The sequence below is a fragment of the Porites lutea genome, chromosome 6 (genome assembly GCF_958299795.1).
Source record: "Porites lutea chromosome 6, jaPorLute2.1, whole genome shotgun sequence".
NCBI lineage: Eukaryota > Metazoa > Cnidaria > Anthozoa > Scleractinia > Poritidae > Porites > Porites lutea.
The window spans coordinates 11,833,778-11,854,758 of record NC_133206.1 but is presented as its reverse complement, the minus strand read 5'-3'; the positions used below and the strand labels follow the sequence as shown (position 1 = coordinate 11,854,758).

The window sequence follows — 20,981 nt, the reverse complement described above, 5'->3', positions numbered from 1 at the left end:
AAAGAAAAGAACTGCGTGACATGATCTTGTTCTTTCTTGTTATCTTCATTGACAATGAGGAGAGATCAAAGTCTTGTTTCAGAAGACCTTAATCTGCTGAGCAAGAACGAAGGAGAAATTAGAATTTCTGAACTAAACAGCGAAAACCAGAGACTGGGGAGCGAGTTTTCTACCTGGGAAATAGAGGTAAAAACGAAATTGAACGATAAAAGAAATGATATTGAAGAGGTGAGAGGCAAGAAATTGAAGAACAACAAGAGAGTTGTTTGAAAGATCCTGCAGTTTAACCTGAGATCAGGCTCAATTTTCGTTTCGCTTTGTAATAACATTCCGGCGGGCAAGCCGTAAGAGAGAATGTATGAGAACCGCTAAAATTGGGCCTGATCTCAGGTTACCTGCAGTTAGGATGTCTCACCCAACTGCTTTGCCACAAATTCCGTCGTTAAGTTTTAGAGGAAGAACTGATCGAGTGACGAAAGTTTTAGTCATAGGTCTTAGACTTAACTAGCTGTAGTTTGACCATATTATACTGATCATAATAGTTTTAAATGACAGGGTGGTGTCTCTAATATGTCCCGCACGGACTTTTGTACGTTCCCTTCGCTCTTAACCTCTTCAACCTATATAGTACATTTCATTTATTTATCTATTACAATAGATAAAAATTTTGTTATTTTTATTTATTATTTTAGATTTATTTAAGCATTGCTTTGGACTGCTGTAGTTATATCCCCTTTAAAGCTGTTAGATTAAAATATTTCTTAATTGAGATGTATCCGAACTATTTTTGACAACATTAGGCCTTCACGGACCGATGGCTACGAATTTAGGCCCTCAATAGTCTTGCTCTTTTCTGCTGTGTCTTGGATGTGGACCATTTCGCTTTTATACTGAAATCAACACTGAGTAGTCGCCTTCTGGCTGACGAAATTTAGGCCATTTTTTTTAGGAATAACGCATTTAAATATTCTACTTTAACGGAATTAGCCTGGCTAATAGGTACTCAGCTTGCTTTATTCTGGTAACATATGTAAAGTCAGCGTGTTGCACAGAAGTGATGGTAGAAATGACGTCAAAGTCTCCGGAATATCCCGCAATTCCCGACAAATCAAAGAAGAAGTAGGATCAACAAATTGAGCTAAAACTGGACCAAAAGCGTGAGAATAGCTTTTTCAAGAGCGGCGAAATAGTTAAATAGATAACTGAGAAACAAGGATGACTGAACAACTCAGAGAATGGACTCCATACTACCCCACAAAGTATTACAAAGCAACATTTGGCATTCTCCAAGCTGCTTAGTCAGCCTTGCTTGTCATTTTGGTTGTTCCATAAAAACTTGCTGACTAGATCAGTCACCTACAGGATCCGTCACCTTTGTCTTGTACGTTCGCCCTGGATAGTTCCCTTCAAATCTGACCGGTACATCAGGTTTTAGTTTAGCGTCCGTTAAAGAAATTTTTGAAGGCTAAGAAGTAAAAGAAGGTATTTTTAAACACACTGGTGCTCGGATTACCTTAATTATTATTATTACTATTATTATTATTAATATAATACATTTACCTTAACCTTTCTTAACTGAAGCATTATTACATCAGCTGTACTGTTTCCTTGGTTTATTTCGTGCTGTGGCGGTTTAAGGTATGCGGTTTGAGTGAAGAGTCCTAAATGATAATTTATGCATTAATATAAAAAACTCGAAGAGATATATATCCTCTGTTGCTAGTGGACGCTTTTAGATGTCGCTTTTTCATAATTTTCTCACTTTCCCGTTTTTTGCTGACATAGCTGACCTTCTAATAAATGTGCCTTTGTTAATGAAGTAGAGGAAAATAATCGGCGGCAAAAATCAAATATTAAGACAATGATGCTGCAGTATAATATTTTAGAGCTCCCTGACTGTGCACAATATTTTCTCTTTTGGTTCACATTTTCTAAGTAAATCAATAAATGGGACGTTTCTATTGGTAAGTTTGCTTCAAAATGCATGATAGGAATGCTGTATATTCACTGTCAGTACACGGTCAAAAGCGCTAGCACAATCATATTATATAAAAATCAGTTGGGCTTTATAACAATTGCACTCTATACACTACGGTCCGTCTGGAAAGTTCGGTTTAGTTTATTTGACCAAAATCACAAGTAGAGCACAGAGAAAGCAACACGCTTTTCTTTTGTGACCAGGTAAAAACAATTAAATCGCTTTCAATAAACGGCCCCGTGTTCTTTCTCAGCGTGCTGCCTATTTAGCCCTATGATTAAAACCGTTTCTTTTTATAGCTTTGAAAGCTTTTACATAGAACTAAGAAATTTGTTCAACCGCTCGTGCACCTGCAGTCTCTTCATAGTTGGCCAGTCCATCTTTGCCGTCAAGGTACTAACAGTGGAGTTGCACATTCTGAAGTAAAGACCTTCAAAAAGGTAATCAGTTTGCGATTTTAAAAGTTAACGTGCTGGAGTTAGTGTTTTGTATGTGTTAAAGGATGGTACGAAGAAGTAACTCATACGGAAAGTGGAGTGCAATTACATCAGCGGCGAGAATCGCGATCGCCCAAAACAAGCGCGAAACACTGTCACTTATGAGAAAAAACCAAGGTCTGATGAGCGAGTCCGATTGTGCGGTGAAAGCCTTTTACAGAGAGAAAGCCAGGGCTAATAGCTTTCTTCAAGAGGTACACGAACACAGAAAAAAATCCCGTATTTTGCAACCTAAATGGGATGAAAATGGCAATGTTCTGGATGAAAAAGAAATAGCGAAAAATGAAAAGAAACTCCAAGGATTGAGACTGCCCAGTTTAGACAACGACCAGGAAGAAAAATCTCGAGGACAAGTCCATGAGTTGGGAAGAGGTCCATTATTCAAGCTAAATAATGGCAAAATGGAGTCATCAAAAAAATTAATTGGTGGGAATAAACTTGAAAATGGTACAATTAAACAACTGCAGAAGAGTAGAAATGAATTTAGGGAAGCCTGGATGTTAAATGAGCGAAACAGTGAAGATAAACTTGAAAAGAAGATACCTGCAGAGTTGAAAAAAGGGTTAGTTGAAAATGAAGAAAATAAGGGAAGTTCGAAAGAAGGAACTGGTGTCGATAAGCTCGAAAAAAGCAGCCTTGAGACCAAGAAAGAAACAAACGTTCCCTCTGCCAAGAGACCTTTTAAAATTCGCTCTAGGGCAACGAGCGTATGCATTTCTTGTCAACACTTTCACTGCCAGAATTTGCCTTCGGTATCTGACGGACCAAAGATCGAACGAAAATGGTCCGACGAACTTCGATTAAATGACAGATGCGAATCAAGTAAGAAAGACTCCCGAAAGCTGAGCCTTCCAATGATTCGGCGGATGTCAGATGTAACTGATTTAAAGATTCGACGAATGTCAGATGTAACTGATTTAAAGATGCGGTCAGTTTATATGAGTTGAAGTTATCAATCCTGGGGAGTGGCAGATACAGGAGAACTTGACTATAAAAAATGGGAGACTCACCCGAGGGTCGTTTAAACCTTTCAAAAATACCAATTGAAGACGAATTTCTCAAATTTGCAAAAATATATCCAGAAAGGGAAACCAATCTTGCACTATCACGAAAATTATTTTTCGGTGAATACAAAAAAGTCGCTGATCCGCAAAATTAATGACTCAGCCAAAAATTTCGCGTGCGTGCCACACGGTAAACACATTTTTGGCCAACAAATTATAATTAAGCAAAGCTTTCGCAATGTTTTCAGGCCCCAATTTTCGGTTAGTTAATACTTGGTTACAATATTCAATGGTGAACACTTGCGTGTCTCATGGAATGGTGACTCTGAAATAAAAGTGGACAGTGCGTGGCGAAGGAATGGGCAAAAAGGAAGGAGATAGAGCTCATTGAATAACTAAAGTGCTGATCGCGGTGGAAAAAGAATCATCAAGGGCTTCATCAGAACAGACCGGATAGTCGTTTTAAGTACCAAGTGGCACAAGCTAAAAGTTTCCCAGCATTCTTATCCGGCGTTGACCTGGAACTCAGCTCGTTTGGCCACCAAGTTCCCGTATGTTCTCATAACATTTGACCCTGAAAAGATCTTATGACGTCAATAGTCTCACCAGGGAGTTAGGTTTAAGTACTGCTAAAATGTACATAATTTTCAGCAATTATGATTGTTTACAACAGAGGTTAATTAAATTTATTTCAGTTCTTCGAGTTCTTTCTTCTGTGTGAACTAAATAAAGATTATATATGGCAGCTATACCAAAGGAGCCAATAAATAAATCGTTTATCGATATCATTTGCAATTGCTCCAATAAGAACAGTTCAGCAGTCAGCTCTCAACAAACCCTTCTAAAGGGAACTATTACCTTCCCTTTTAGGGCGTCTTGATTATGACCGACAAACATCTCTAAATCAATATAAATCAGCTGATGTACAAGCTTGCGGTTGTTTTTTTTTTTATACCCCCTCAAAATAAGTCATGAAGGAATATAAAAGACAAACGCCGAAGTGGGCTTGTGTATCACCTGATTTTGAAAATTTCTAATTACGCAATAAAAATCACTACACAATGTTTAGTCAGTTAACATTGTAGTCTGATTTCCTTAATTCCCGCCATTACAAAATAAACCGCAATAGGCAAAATTTCTCCTCGGTGACTTAAACTTGGATGGTCAGTCCATTTTGGTGTACTGGCTTTTATAAAGGGACGTTTTGCCTGATTCTGCTTTTGTTTAAATTGTACCGTGTTACACCTCATGGGTCGAATTCATTGAAATGGAGCCGTAATCAAGTTTTAGAGTTACAAAATGAAAACCTTGTTAGAAAACAACTGCTTAATAAGCTGTTGTTGGAATTAGTACGTCATCAGTTATAAACTTTTGAGGCCTTCAGAATTTCTTTCAGGACCAAAGCTGCCCCGAAGAACTTAGATATGCGACCACTCGCGCGAGACTATCATCCAAGATCTGTTATAGAACAGCTCATGAAATTAACCTTTTGGGAAACATTTGTCCCTCACAATTAAGCGATTAGTGTTAAGCGATATTGTTATCTCTTGTAATTAAGCCTAAAAAAGGAGGTCAGGGCCATTGTACAGGAACATCCCTCAGTTTGTTTTGATTCGTTGCGGTTGTTTCACTTGGTTTGATAATCACAAGTGCGTGGTTTTGGCCTCCAGTGGTATTATTAATCAGTACACCTAGTCACAACAAAGTCTGCACTTTTATTAAAGGAACAGGAAATGACTACAAGGTCTGTAAAGCTAACCTTCGGTAAGGCGTTTAGTTCAGTGTTGCAGAAACTGAGGTGTGCGTCGGAAGTGAGATAAGGTGAAACACACAATGTCGTTTTCTGAAATCCGGCAACGCTTTTACTTGTCTTAAGTCAGGCTGTCTAAAGTCAGGAAAATGTTAAATTTCATATTTTAAAATATTGAGCCACAAATGTCGTCATGTGAACGCCCTGGAAGAAAATATTCCATTTCAGTGATCACCAGGTCATAGGATTTCATCAAGTGACTCAAAAGTTGGGTCTAATACAGAACATTTCTGTACTGAAATGACTCTCAAACGCAAAAAAATGGCTTAATTAAGTATGTAAACGTTTGTCATCCGTACAGATTCAAATCTGCAAGCCCGTTGACTCCTAAACGTCTCCCGGCAATCATGGAAGAGTTGGTGATTTGAGCTATTGTGAAAACCTCTTTTAGCACTACTTGAAAAGTTTGATTTTCCGGCCATCCAACTAGTTTGCAGCGATTATTATACTGAAGGCTTCACCTAACAATTTACTTATATAGGCCTCCCCCTTTAGAAACAGCTAAAAGACCTTAGAATAGTTAGTCGCCATACTAATTAGTGTGCTGTTTATAGCTTTTCCCTACAGATGCGTCATTACGTACGTGTTTAAACTTTTACTAAGACTCAACCTTCGTTTGCTTTGAAGGTCCACGACGCCGGGACGCACAGCATCTTAGAGTTCTTCATTTTATTGTTGATTCGACTGAAACATGGACAAAAGAAATTGTTATTCCAGGGCAACGTATGTTTCTACATCGGCAGAACATATAGCTAAAGTAAGAAATAACCGAGAAACATTATTGCTTGCAAGAATGAGCAAAGGACTCTCTCAACAGTCGAATGGAACACTGCGAAGCTTTTACAGAGAAAAGGCGAAAACGAACAATTGGCTTGAAAAAGTTCAGGAAAAAGTTTCGGGAAAGTTAAACACCAAGCCAGAAGAGAAGATAGATGTTATTTGGAAAACTGATGAAGTGACAGATGTGATGAAAGTGCAAATCAGAATGAGACGAAAAAGTTTGGAAGTAAATCAGACTGAAGAGACTCGAAGAAGAATCCGGGAGTTCTTAACATGTGAAATTCCGGGGGATAAGTCAAGGAACGCGCAACTGGGACGTTTAGACAAAATCGGTGCGAAGAATGACTGGACTGAATTAAAACAACGGAGTACGGGAGAAAGTTCAATATATGATAAGAAAACGAGAATGCAAACTTCAAAACCTTTTCGAGTTCGCTCGCGCACATCCGGGATATGTTTTTCATGTTCTCACTGTCACTTGCAGGGTTTGCGCCCATCAGCAAGTGTACCAAATATGACAAGAAAATGCTCAGAAGAGCATCGATCGCATACCTCATCGAATTCAAACATGGCGCGGTTCAGAAAACTCAGTGTTCCCATGACTAGTCAGCTGTTCCGGGCCCAAAATAGAAGCTATGACGTCTATACCCCCTGCCCACCCTCCGCAGGGAGTAGCCTAACATCCAAGGGGAAACACATAACAAGAACTGGCTCCTGTTTGAAATTAGTGCCGATGAAAAAACACAGCATTTGAAATCCAGCGGCAAGACATATTCTAGTTGCATGATTTGTAGAGTACAACTTGAACGTTATACTGAACGTATTCATTAAACAGTGTGTAATATCATCATATAGACTTTTCAAAAATCGTATAATGGTAAGTAACGGACATGATCATAATATGCTCTCTAAACTCCAACGTTTCATATATCTTTCAAAGCTGCATTGGACTACATAAGAAATTTGGGGGAGAGTCACGGAGGGGTCTGGAACCCGCTAAATATATCGGTCCGAATGATTTTTTAAAAGTCTTAGCTAACTTTCATGAAATTAAAATAACCCACGAAATAACCTGTGAAGTGTAATTTACAACTTTCATCTCGTAGCTTAAAAATAAACATGCGTTTCACGACTTTCGTGTTGCCTTTCAGCTATGGGATGTGATCCGTTTGATTAAATTTTATCTCTTAAGACAAAGGACGATTGTTTCAGTACGAGTAGAATGTCACATGAACTGGGCGTATCATGACGGCATGAGTCTACGTAATAGAAACCAATGTGTAATGGCGTGGAAAGATGGAAATTACTAGCTTTAGCGGGGGCATAAGTTTGACCCTCCCCCTCCGGACAAAGATACCTCGGATCCACCCCTGTTGGGCCTCAGTGTTAATAAATCACTGAAAAACCTGGCCCTGTGAGTAACTATTACTGCAACAGAAACGAGAAACTAGTTACCCGGTTTTTAGAACGGTTTTCAGTTGTTGTCACTGTCGAAAGAATGCCATATTGAATCACCGAAAATTTTCCAGAGTTCTTCGTCTATAGCTTTAACAACCCTTTATCTTTTTCCAAAATAGCGTACTGACCCGGTTAGCCTGGGTATACTTGAAACTGATACGGCCTCTACCCAGCCTATACCTCCGGAGAGCATATGGCTCTTAACGTCTTTAACCTGGAACAGGGTATATAGTTTCCTACGAGCTTGTCCTATAGGGCGCACTCACATGACGTCACAGCGGCCATATTGGTGTTCCAAACCAATCCTGTTGGAGTTAAAACTCTTTTCTTACGTAAAAGCTCATATAGATGCTGGCCACGAAAGGGAAAACGCTCTATACAGGCTCTTGTTTTTCAGCGTAGTGAAAACAGCAGAGCAGGTAAGTTGTACTTTGTTCTTAACAGGATATTAAAATAGTTGTTCTTCACGGTCTTATAAACATGGGTGTTTAAGATATCCTTTTTGTCTTTCATACCAACCCCATACCCCAAGTTAGGTTCACTAGTTTTCCCCACCTTCTCCCTCCTCGCTTCCCCCATCCCCACCCGGGAGCAAGAGCGGCATTTAATACTAAGTTTTTTAAAATTAAGAAATAGCGTTTAACCGCTATTTATTCGTGTAAGAGAAGAAGGTCTTTTGATTTTTGCCATGACGAATTAGGCTACAGCAGGAGCCGCAAATCAAAATACAACAACAACAAAACCGACGCCTGAAAAAAGTAGTTGTGACGACTAAAAAAGTTGAATGGCTTCATTTGATTGCTTATGTTTCCTGCGCTGCCAGTGTGCATAACTGGCACCGGGGTATCTAAAGGGGAATTTTTTAGGTACGGTCTGTTCCCAGAAGTGCGTAGGAATTTGAAGGTGGCGCAAGCGAAGTCACAGTAGGTGAGCGAGGGCGACGGACAAGGAATCCCCCGTGATTTGTATTTTTGTTCGCGCGCTTGAGCTCTGATAGAAGATAGAAGAGCTGTAGACTGCGAGCAGTCTCTTTTTTTCTGCAGATTTAGTGAGAGCAATGCACGCGCGCGGGAGCGGCGAAGCCGGGAGACGCGCGAAACGAGGGCGGCAGCTTCGTGCCTCTCCCGTCTCGCACCATCAGTCACGCGCGTGGCCGTTTGCGTGTCTCGCGTTTTGCTCGACGGACTACAGAAAAAAGAGAGACTGCTCGTAGTCTGGAAGAGCTGTGAACAGACTACTTCTAACTACTTGCTTACTACCCGCAGTTGAAACGTCTCCCTAGTGCGATGAGATAGGACATAACTGCAACGGTACACCTGTGACATTTGTATCGCTCTCGGCCCCTTCCCCACCCCTGCCCCTTTTTGCCCCTGCCACGCAGGCTAAGCCTGGAACCTATGATTGTAAACATGGCGGACGATTCAATGCTCCTTCTCTTTTGGACAGTTCTAGCGGTTTTATTCGGATTATTTGCTCTCTGGAAATATTTGAAACCCAGAGAGAGTAATAATCAGAGAATTTCGAGCCGCCAGACCTCCGAAAATATGAAGGAGGCAAGGCTGAAGTTTTTCGCAGGCAGAGAGGAAGTTTTGTCCACGAGTACAATGTCTACAATCGACTCTGGTTCAGACATTCCAGCTAGGACAAATGACGGTGTTTTGGAGGAAAGAAATGTTCAGAAAGAAAGACAGAAGAAAACTGTTGATGCTGGACGAGATATTGAAGCTCCTGAACCTTCTGTGCGATATACGAAGTTGATCGAAGGACCGAGGAAAGTGGATAGTTCTGCACTTGAAACCGAAAATAGTCCTTTTGATCCTGAAACAAGCGCACCCATAACACGACCGCTTAAATCTTTGGATGAAGTTTTGTCGTGGAGACAAGGTTTCGACTTCTTCAACGTGGCCTCAGTTCTGTTAACTGAAAAGAGCAGAAAGTTGGAGAAGAGACCTCGGACACTTGTGTGCCATGACATGAAAGGAGGTTATCTTGAGGACAGGTTGGTAACTATAACTTAAGATATCACCCTTTAAAAGAGCTCAGGTATCTGGGGACTCAGAGAACCTAGAAGTGAAGACAGTAAGAACACAACATCTCCCTGTCAATCACTCTAGTTGGGAATCTCCAGTGATTTTGTTACAAATAGTTACCCTGAGTCCTGGGACTTTATATCTTGTGAAAAATAGAACCATTGAGTCCCAGTTCAAAAAACAATAAGTCCAAAATTGAAAATGCTTGGGCCTTTACAGGGTATGTAACCAGATAGTTAATCTGGAGAAAGATGCCAAAACTCTTTATTACATTTTACTGAAATTAGAGTACCGTATTTCCTCAAATAATAGCCTTCCCTCGATTAATCGCCTCCCTCAAATAATTACCTCCCTCTGATGGAAGTATTAAAAATAATCGCCTCCTCGAAGAATCGCCCCCCCCCCCCCCCACCCCTCTTGCTATCCTCACTTCTTTTTATCTCCTCCTTGTCAAGTTGAAGTGGAATCTGATCCACCAAAACTGATCAGTGATGATTCAAGCTCTGAAACTAATCAAAGAACCAAACTGGCAAACTTAGTTTATTTGAGGTGATAATTTTTTTGATTTAATGGGATGATAAAACAAAATATTTAGGGCACTACCATTTGAAATTATCACCTCCCTCAAATAATTTCTCCCTTTTGGTGTGAAAAAAGAAATAATCATCCCAGGCTATCATTTGCGGAAATATGGTAAAGTCCTTCTAAAAGCTTGTTTAAATCACAAAAAGACTAAAACAAATATGCATCTTTAAAAACAACTGCCACAGAAATAACACGAACAGGATATCTTACCAAAAAATCTTCAAATCGATCGATCGATCTTTGCATCCTACTGGATGCATGTCGTGAATTATTTTATGTCTTTGGGGATTTTTATGCGTTGGGGATGCAGGACGCAGAGGAAACAAAATCACTGCATCTCTGTGAGTGATGTCAGGGCCTGGAAGGGAGGCCCTGATCCTCGTGGATGCTCCTTTTTGACAAAAATCCCGCATGCTGCACTTTTTCCACACTTACTGAATTTCTTTTTTGTTTTCAAAAACAATACAATAAAAATCTAGTTAACAAGGTACACTCTATAGTTTGGTTGGAACAGGTGATCGACTTCTGGTTTGAAAGGAGACACCACCTAACACCTGTCTGGTTGGTTCGCACTTGCTGCTCAAACACATGATTTCCTGAATTCCCAACATACAGGCCAAAAAATTGCACATCCCGTGCTTAAATTTTGGTGAATCCTGATTCCCGGGTATCTTCAAAATCCCATTTCCCTGTTAAGATATCTTGTGTTTTCCTGAATACCGCACGGTATTTTTTTCAAATCCTGGATCCTGAAAGTACTCGTCCAGACCCTGTGATGTCTCCAAACACAAGTGATACATTTATATAAGGGATCTTAAGATGGTATGGTTAGGGGAACAAGTATACCATTTTTTTATTTGAATGAGAATCATGATTATGTGATTATGACATTCAGTAGCCAGTGTACCCATTTCTCCCTTGTAAGAGGTAGTCTACCCATACCCACCCACTGGAAATGAGGTATTGTAAAGTGTCTATTACTTCATTTGTGCTGGGCAGAGAATACGTACCTTCCTGTGGGGGGTGGGTATTCCACTGTAGAATATTTAAGAGGATGATTTTTTCCCCCATATGGTAATGACATTATTGCGACATTAAGTAGCTAGCCTACCCATCACTCCATGGTAAGAGCCAGCCTACACTACCTGTATTTAAGGCTACAGGTAAGTGTAATTTACCCATCCCTATACACTTGGGTAGCCGATCAGAACACAGGATACACTTTATCTTGCCTGCTCACAGATTCAGCCAAATAATAAATGCATAATATTTTTGAGGCTATCTCAATTTGTTATGGTGGGGAGACTTGTGTGTTTCTGTGACCTGGACAGCTTAGCCACTTGGCGAAACACACCCTGATGATAATGATGATGATGATGATATTGAAAGGGGTGGTACATTAGGAGCAGTTTCAGTTAAACTCATCGACAAGATGAGCTTGGGAGCGTCTGCATTAAAGGTGGAAATTATGGCAGGTTGGCGGACTTCCCCGGATATCAATGAGCCGCGACTCCTGCAGCGTGGAAATTATGCAGTTGCACCTTCATGGCCAACCAGTCGGTGACCCAGGATACTGCTGCTTGTTCTCGAAATATTGATCATAATTTAGCCACAAGTGACCACCAAACTGCTGGTAAGTCAGCAGGATTAGAAGCTTATATTGTGACAGATCTTTCCAGCTTTAGGGGAAGTATGAGGTGAGAAAACCTCCATCCAAGTGACATATCATCAATTTTTTTGTGGGATCCCTTGGGAGTGCTAGTCAGGACCATTTGGCCATCTAAGAACAGCTATGGCTCTGTTGCTCAACTCGACGAATTTCCCAGAGATGATCTGGCTCACGATTTTTGTGGGACCTGGGGAAAAGCCAGGGCCCACAACAAAAGGTTGATGCAAAACTGGAAGAGGGGTAGTAACTGTGTTCATACTCAGCAGTTCCAAAGGCACAATGAAGGTGGAACTAGCGCCGAATGCTGACGTAGAAAGTGACAAGGTCCACAATAGTAGTAGCACTGGATGGGTGCAAAATTGAACAAAAGTGTTCACAAACAAAGGAACCTTGAAGGACTGTGTACCAGATACATTGCAGAATGAGAACTAAAGGTCTTTGGGAACGCCCCAAACAGATGGAACAGAAGACAGTGCGACGAAGGTTGATCCGCTGCTGTTTCTGCTGCTAGAGAAGCCTTCACCACATCCACTATCTGCCGAACCAGTGACGGAGGAATTGACATCATTGTTCAGGTAGCAGACAAGCCAGTTGAGGATCCAGCTGATGAAGCCATAGTCGAGACATGACTGATATAATCCAATGAATACAAGTGCTAAATCAAATGAAGAGAAACTTGAAACAAATGACAGAAGCAAGCAGAAACCAGCAGATATCACAGGTTGTGAATTGCAATGATGTGCAAAGATCAGCAAAGCAAAGCAAAGCAGAGCTAAGAAATGTAATCACATGTAAGCCCCTGCTAGACTGCGAGCAGCCTCTCTTTTTCTTCAGATTTAGTAAGGGGAGTGCACGCATGTGCGAGTTTTCTTGCCAGAAAATCACTAGACCGTGAAAGACCATTCTCTCTGGCTTTGGGGGCAGTCTCTCTTTAGTCGTGCCTCTCCCGTCTCGCACCTTCAGTCACGCTCGTGGTCATTTGCGTGTCTCGGGCGTTTTGCTCGACGGACCAAGAAAAAAGAGATACTGCTCGTAGTCTAAGCCCCTGCAGACCCGGTGGCCACTCCACAGAAGGTTAGCTGCCTGGGGTTCAACCGCTGGCCCGCTAGTGTTGTCTCAAGGTTAACCTTGCCTAAATTACAATTTAGCCACATAAAATACCAGCTTTTCGCAAGGGAATAATCTTGAATTAAAGAGTTCTAACAAAGTCATACTTTTCTTATAGGTTTGTTCAAGGCGCCAGTACTGCACCGGGCGACTCATACATAATATACCACTGGCAGCTTATTGACATTTTTGTATACTTTAGTCATCATTTTGTTACCATACCTCCTCCGTGTTGGACCAATGCTGCACACACCCATGGTGTTCCAGTGTTGGGCACTGTAATTACAGAGTCTGAGGATGGAGTTATAAGATGCAGCAAATTTTTAGAGGACATGGCTTCATGGAAGAGTCTTGCAAATCAGCTGGTTGATATAGCAGAGTATTACAGATTTGATGGTTGGCTTCTTAACATAGAAAATCCCATACAGGTACTGAAAAACAGTTGATGTAAACCTGACTCCACCTCCTGCTAGCTTTCATGTATAGCTAAATAATATCTGGATGGGTGTTCATTAAAACTCTAAAAAGAAGCCAACAAAAAAAGAAGAAAACTAAATATGAAGTAATATAAAATCTATCTTGCACAACCCAAAAGCATAATCATAGCTACCTGCTAAGAGGATAAGCATAATATGATGAAATTTTTTACTTGTACATTCATTGCATTCATGGGGCTTTTTAGGGATAAAATTAGTGATAAACAAGTTAAACTCAATTGGCCAGAGATGCTCCAGTTGATTTTTTAAATTTTTTAAAGTGTAGTCACGGAGCTGCACCTGGGTTTAGTATAATGTATTTTTATCTAAATTTCATTTATTAAGTTTGGTCATGAATTAATGCAATTTAAATATTCCATATAAACACAATGGAAAAAAATGGGACCTGAACCTCAAAACTCTGGTCAAAGTTAACCTCCAGGCATGTACATGTATTCCATCTTTGTTATTTATAAAATATATTATTGTTGGGTGCTTTTATTTATAGCCAGTGCAAATCAACAATCTAGAAGAGTTTGTAAAATATTTAACTGCGGAGATGCATCAGCGGATTCCTAATTCCTTGGTAATTTGGTATGACAGTGTAACATACAAAGGAGACCTAGCCTGGCAAAATGAACTCAATGCTAAGAACAGGTACATAATAGGGCCATTTATACGAGGAAAAATAAGATGCGTCTTACATAAGATGCGTCTTAAATAAGACGCAAACTGTACCATTTATATGAGCATGTCTTATCTAATAAGACGCGTCTTAGCTAAGCCGCGTCTTATTTTAGACGAAATGTGCCGTTTATACGAAAAGTTCGCGTCTTATGTAAGACGCATCTTATTTTTCCTTGTATAAATGGCCCTATTGAATCAGATCTGTCAGGAATTTACATGTAATGTGGGCTGTTGGCAAATTATGGATCGGACCGGATCAGATCATTCCTAGTGACCCTATCCCTTACCTTTTGTCATTTAGTGAGTTTCAGGGGCTGATTCAATCCAGTCTGATCCGGGTATTGTTGATGCCATTTTATATGTACTTTTAAGAGAATGTTGACTCTGTTATTCATCTCATTGCGGGGCTGTCACAGATTTCAAGTTGCCATGTAACTGAACAGCTAGGAAGTTTTTTGGTTTCCTCTATTTTCCGCTCTTTTCTAATGAAAGTAGCCAGGGATATGCCCATAATACCCCGGGGGAATTCCCTGGCCCCTGGTGCTTAGTGACAGAATTGTCAATAGATCCTAAATTATTCAGGCATTAACAAGCTTCCTGAGAATCACTGATCACTGAAACTTATTGTTTCTTTAATATGAGGCTGATAACTTTTAGTGCTAAAACATTTTTTGGATTATAACACTCCCCCGGTTTTCATTTGTTTGGCAGAATCTTTTTTGATGCAAGTGATGGTATATTTTTAAACTACAACTGGTCTGAAGCACACTTGATGAGATCTGCAGGTGCTGCTGGGCATAATCGCCTGACAGACGTCTATGTTGGAGTGGATGTTTTTGGGCGTGGCTGCTTTGGAGGGGGTGGCTACAATTCTAAACTGGTACGTAACAAGTGTGATATGTTTCAGTAATACTATTTCAAGGCTTGAGATGTGTTTAGATATATTGTAATAATAATAATAATAAAATATTTATATAGCGCTTATACTTTTCAGTTCTAAGCGCTTATATTGATCATTGTTGATCCTGCAAAGATTTTGACTTTTGGATACTTAAAAGTATCTAGAGCAGAAGTTGTGTGTAATGGTCTCTGTAAATAAAATGACTTGCTTTCGCGGAAACTCTGCTAATATTGTTCTAAACTGAACATGCATCTCTGAGCAGGTATTTGCTGCCCAGGTAGTTATTAGTAAAGCACTCAACCCTGTTCAGATTTTGGCTTCAAAAATATGATTCCTTGTGTGAGAAAAGTCCCATTCTAGTTACTTATTTGACTGCCATACTGTGAAACATTTGTGTATTATATATATCACGCGTAATACTAGTAAAAATCTTTTTATCTTTTTAGGACACCACTGACTGTTTTGAGGGATTAGCCCTGTGAGTCCTAACTTCATCTCTCCAAAATTCCATTTTAGCTTCATATAGTTGATCTTAGATAGATATTCAAAATGTGGCTAAATGTAATTTAGGCAAAGTTAACCTCGAAGCAATGCTGGTCAGCAATTTCCCCAGCTATACTAGGGGTGGCCTGATGCCTCTAGCAGGGGCACCTCATGACTTATATATGCAGTTGCTTGCTTGCAGTTCTTCACAAAGTGTTGTTGCAATAGCTTGCTGTTTGCGTGCCAGTTTGTGCTTTGGTTTTTCCCATCCCTCCCTCCCTCTTGAGGTATAGGCTAGGAAAGTATTGGTCGGTAATTATTCCACTGAATTGTTCAGTGTGACGGTGCCTGGTGGGGGCTGCTCGCAGGGTTGCCATGGATACCTCCTCCTCATGCTAGAGCATTGCCTGGCTCCACCAACTTTGTAGGCACCAACGCCCAAGCTCATCTATTGGTTATGAGTTTAATCAAGGAAAGTGTTTCATTTTGTTTTAGGCTTTTAAAGTAATAAGAGAGGAAAAATTGTCTGCTGCACTGTTTGCTCCAGGATGGGTTTTGGAGACACAAGGGTCTAAAAACTTCTTTGTGAATCAAGACAAGTAAGATATTATTATAGAGTCTTAAGACTTAACATTGTGTGCATCTTTATTAATGTGTCTGAATTCTTTCAAAGATTTGTTATGTAGCCTTGAATATCAACTGCTGTATATTGTAACATGTTTATTTTAACTGTGTAATGTGTTACATTCATAAATCGCGACTTTTCCCACACATTATTTTTTCATGAAGATCTTTCTGGATGAAAGAATTTTGTCCAAGATTCAAAATATTTTGTTGAATAATGCCTGAGAAAAGAAAGAGAGAATAATCCCATTGACATGTGATAAAATTACTACTTTTCACAGGGTTTGAAGAAATTTGTAAATAACTTGTTTTCCATATAATGCAGAGTCAATTAATCAATAATTATTACAAACCTGACATTTCTGTTTTTTCTCTTCTGTATCTAAGTATGTTGCAGCTTTCGCTTACAAGTTTCATGATTGGATCATACTTTAGGTTTTTCTAATGATTAAACTGTTATTTCTCTTCAAAGGTTTTGGAACCTGTTGGCACCCTACTGTACGGTGCATTCAGCAGTGAAGGAGATTCCATTTGTAACATCAACATGTCGTGGTTGCGGAAAAACTGCCAACATAGATGGAAAGGTGATTTGCAGCTAGCATATTGTCCAGTATGAATTAAGTACACAAAAATTAACCTACAATATACTTGATATACCGGATCTAGGAAGAGTACACTGTTAATTAGGCCATGAATGACTTAAACAATGGAATTGCTCATCTAGATGAACATTCTATTCAAAGAATACTTGAGAATATGAAATTTGCAGTTCAAACTTCATTAGAATGCAAAACCCTCTTATTTGGAGTATTTTGTTTTCTGAATCAGATCCATTGAAGTAATATTTGACTAATAAGCCCCTTGTTGTAGTTAAATACACTGTAAACATTTTCCTCTTGTTTTATTAACTGCTAGTTTTACATTCATATTTCTTCCTTTTTATTAGCATTGGTTGATTAAATACAGCGAAACCTCTATTAAGCGAATCCCCGATTAAACGGACACGCTCTATTAAGTGGACACTTAGCTGGGTTGCGATATAAATGTCTTACATTTCCCCTTATAACGAACCCCTATTCAGCAGACACCTCTATTAAGTGGACGCGGACACTAAAATGAATTGTATTTGGCTAATTTCTATATTTAAAAGCCTCTATTAAGCGGACACTTGGGAAGGTCCTGAAGGTGTCCGCTTAATAGAGGTTTCACTGTTTTAGCAATTAGTTCATTGAGCTCTCTGGATTAAATTATTGAAATGTAAGTTTTGTCTGGGTACTAGCCAGTTATCAGTGTAAAATTTTAATCAGGGCTCTTGCTAATTTTTTTTTTTGCCAGGTATATGTAATTAGCAGACAGAGAATTAAACAGCTAGGATGTTATTTTGGGTCTGTTTTGTTATCTGCTCATACATGTAGCAGCCAAGAAATATCCCCAGCCGCCATACCTTAATGACAGCTCTGAATTCTTTGCTTAATTTTGTTTTCAGGACTTATAAGAATTGTTGTTGCTGTACACTTTACACTTTACACATTGCTTTCTTTTTCCCTCACACCTTGGAAAACACCTTGGAAAGCACTATGCTGCTTTTAAGATAACTACGCACTTAATTAACTACCATTGCACAAATAAGATGAACATTTTGGTGTCTTTTTATTCGATAGGTGGTACTCTCCAAGCCTTGGACAAATCTAAGTGCACAGCAGTACCAGCCCGCATTTATCAACACATTCTTCAATCTTGGTGCCAAGGGAGGCATAGCTATCAGTGCTGTGGAGTATACCATGGATGATGCTTATAATGGTGGAGGTTGTCTTCTGATTACTGGGAATGCTCACTCCACTCAAGAGATGTCTAAGGGTGTTGTTAGGTGAAGTATTCTCTAGTTTTTTTTCCCAGTGGTTAGAGCATCTGATTTGTGTCTGGAATGTCTTGGGTTCAAGTCCCATCTGGAACTCAGAAATTTTTCTGAGTTCTTCTCTCCACACATATCATTCCGTATTTATTATTTATTGCTCAGAGAGTATTTATTTGATTGTGCAATGCAGTTAATTTGTGTGTTCGTTTGACATAATGTGACTGCCCGATGTGGTCGTTATGTCGGCCCACAAATGACCTGCTCTTCACTAGGGTTCACATTAGTTCAGTGGTTAGAGCATCTGATTAGTGTCTGGAAGGTCGTGGGTTAATTTTTCCATCTGGTCTGAGTTCTTCTCTCCACACATATTCTATTAATTTATTCTTTCCGTGTTATTAGTAGAATTTATTCTCGTGGTGTCAAAATACATTGCTTCATGACAACAATACAAGGTTATGTTTAAAAAAAATACAATGCTACATTAACGAATTAAAATAAAACGTAATTTTCAGTCGTTGATAATTTATTAATTAATAATTTGTTAATTATTATTATTTATTTAATTATCGTCATAAAGCAATGTATTTTAACGCCATGGAAATAAACATGTCAAATGGAACCTAGCATTATTCTCAGTTCACGAGTCATATGTTTCTGCAGGTCTAAACGTAACTGACCATGAACATAAAATTGAAAATCTACTAAACACAATATTCAATTAAAACTTGTTAGATTAAGAACCAAAAAAAAAGATTTATCGTTATCTACGTTCCTTTTTCACTTGCAGCTACTTCAACACTTGCACTACTTTCAGACCACTACTTTTCCTGGCATTTTGGTTAAACTGAAATTCCACTGTTTTTCGTCCTTCTTTCCCCAGAATATTCAAAACAGATTTCCAGATTACGGGACCTCTTTTGGTGTCATTCACATTTAAGTTGGACCCTAAAGACTGCATTGATGTGGCTTTACAGCTTCACACTAATAAGATGCCTACTTATCTACTGTTCTGTCCACTACCATCAGTAAAGGACCAAGGTACATGTATCCACTGGTATCTGTATAAACTTGATCTTAAACTGGAGGGCAATGTATTTTAGTGAAACCCTGAAACAGTGAAGCCCTCTAAAACGAAATGTTTGTTAACCCTTGAAGTCCCAACAGTGATCAACATCGATTTTCTCCTTGCAATATCAGTACATTATCAACAGAAAAAAGTTACGAGAATTAATAAAATGATCACCAAAGGAAAAATGCTTTGATCTTTCATCAGTCGTATGTTGATGCTGGGGCTTAAGGGGTTAACTGGGTTAAGAGAGTGATGCTCTTTACCACAGTTGTAGCAAAGTATGTGGAAGATATGAGTACAACTCCCCCCTTTCCAGGTAATTAGCCATTGACTACTCGTTCCTAATTGTCTTAAGAACGGGGGCGAGTAGTCTCGGAATAATTGTCTAGGGAGGGGGCGTACAATGTGTGGGGTTGTCTTTGGTTATGTACCGAATGGTGGAGCTATGCCATTGCTGAAAGACGGAAAGATGAAAAACCAAATAAATTAGTTGAATGAAAGTGTTCGTTGATTCCGCGTGGATTCAAAGAACGATTTTTTTATGTTCTGAGGTTTAGCATGTTGACTTGGTGTAAAATTGGAGTGCTGATTGCCATGTTGCCACTAATGTATGTCTTCTGATGTGCTGGAAAAATTGGATTCATCACGGACCATCACGAAATAAGCTGTTCTGTTTTTAACAACTATCTGTGATTGTAGATGACAAGGAACTTCTAGTGAAAAAAAGGAACTATTATTTTAGTGTTTTACTTTCCTCATGTGTGCTTTGATCTTAAATCGTCGTTGTGGCTTGATTTTCACCTGTCTGCAGGATCTTGTCCTAATATTGCACCTTTTTAACAATTTTTAGATCCCGGCCAGATGGAAGATTCTGATTTAAATAACAAGCTGGTTCGGCGTTATGGCATTCCGAAGTCGCGGACACTGACGTCATCAGTGTTCACGTCCCCAATTGGTTCAGAGCATTACACATTGTTTGAACCGCTGTCAGGTGATCCTCATCAAGTCGTCCAGCAGGCGTTTGGTGTAAGAGAATATGACGAAACTGGAACTAGCTCAGAATGGCTCACGCGGTAAGTGCGGCAGTTAATAGTACAGGATGAAGACACAATCACAGTCATAATTCTTTGAAACAGTTCTGGAAAACGCAAGCGACACGTATGAAACCGCAAGAACCAAGGCGGTCCACATGGCTAGAGCTTATTCCTGTGCTCTCCCTTGCCTTTCCTTGCCTAGTCCCTGAACTGCGTCTTCCCAGGCCTTCTCGGTCAATTCGTTTCGGTGACGTATCCGAGACGAAAATCGCTCGGACCACGTGACCCGAAACGCATAGACCGCACGGAATAATGAGGCCAAAAGACTAGGCAATGCTTCCCCAAGACCTGATGCTACACTGAAGTTCATAACACGATTACCCCGGAAGCCTATTGCCGGTAAACCCTTGGGGGAGGACCACACACAGTATATGGAGCGAAGTTTCTTGTCCAGCAGGGAAACAGCGCAATGGCAACGAGAATGCGCGACCAAGGCGCGAACCCACATCTCGTGCGGCAAGTGTTTTTTTTTTTTATTGGAGAAAGGTAACCCATAGGGAAGTTCTTTTTTGCTTGCTGCCCCATGTAAATCTTGATTTATTTTCTATCCTATTTGCTTGATCAGGCATTACTTAATCGCCGTCCACATGGGCGGAGGCGGTCCACATGGCTGGAACTTATTACTGTGCTTCCCCGTGCCTAGTCCCTGAACTGCGTCTTCCCAGGCCTTCTTGGTCAATTCGTTTCGGTGACGTATCCGAGACGAAAATCGCTCGGACCACGTGACCCGAAACGCATAGACCGCGCGGAATGATGAGTCCTAAAGATAAAGGACTATCGGAAAAAGATAACTCATAGGGAAGTTCTTTTTTTGCTGGCTCTCCCATGTAAATCTTGAATTATTTTCTATCCTATTTGCTTCATCAGTTATTAC

The 20,981-nt window shown here is 39.9% G+C and overlaps 1 protein-coding gene across 2 annotated transcripts in view; it reads left to right on the top strand.

Annotated features, from left to right (window-relative positions):
* Positions 1-8,930: 8,930 nt before the first annotated feature.
* The window catches only part of LOC140941603 (cytosolic endo-beta-N-acetylglucosaminidase-like), a 13,214-nt gene continuing 1,163 nt past the window's right edge, over positions 8,931-20,981 (top strand). The window contains exons 1-10 of one of the 2 annotated variants that reach the window (XM_073390625.1): positions 8,931-9,526; positions 13,037-13,346; positions 13,903-14,051; positions 14,793-14,961; positions 15,961-16,064; positions 16,562-16,673; positions 17,751-17,956; positions 18,825-18,982; positions 19,864-20,086; positions 20,975-20,981. The exon at positions 20,975-20,981 is cut by the window's right edge and continues 70 nt beyond it. In XM_073390625.1, coding sequence (XP_073246726.1) covers positions 8,937-9,526; positions 13,037-13,346; positions 13,903-14,051; positions 14,793-14,961; positions 15,961-16,064; positions 16,562-16,673; positions 17,751-17,956; positions 18,825-18,982; positions 19,864-20,086; positions 20,975-20,981 — 2,028 coding nt within the window. In that variant the 5' untranslated portion in view covers positions 8,931-8,936. The remainder of the gene's footprint in view (positions 9,527-13,036; positions 13,347-13,902; positions 14,052-14,792; positions 14,962-15,960; positions 16,065-16,561; positions 16,674-17,750; positions 17,957-18,824; positions 18,983-19,863; positions 20,087-20,974) is intronic. The other variant, XM_073390624.1, reaches the window with a different exon arrangement.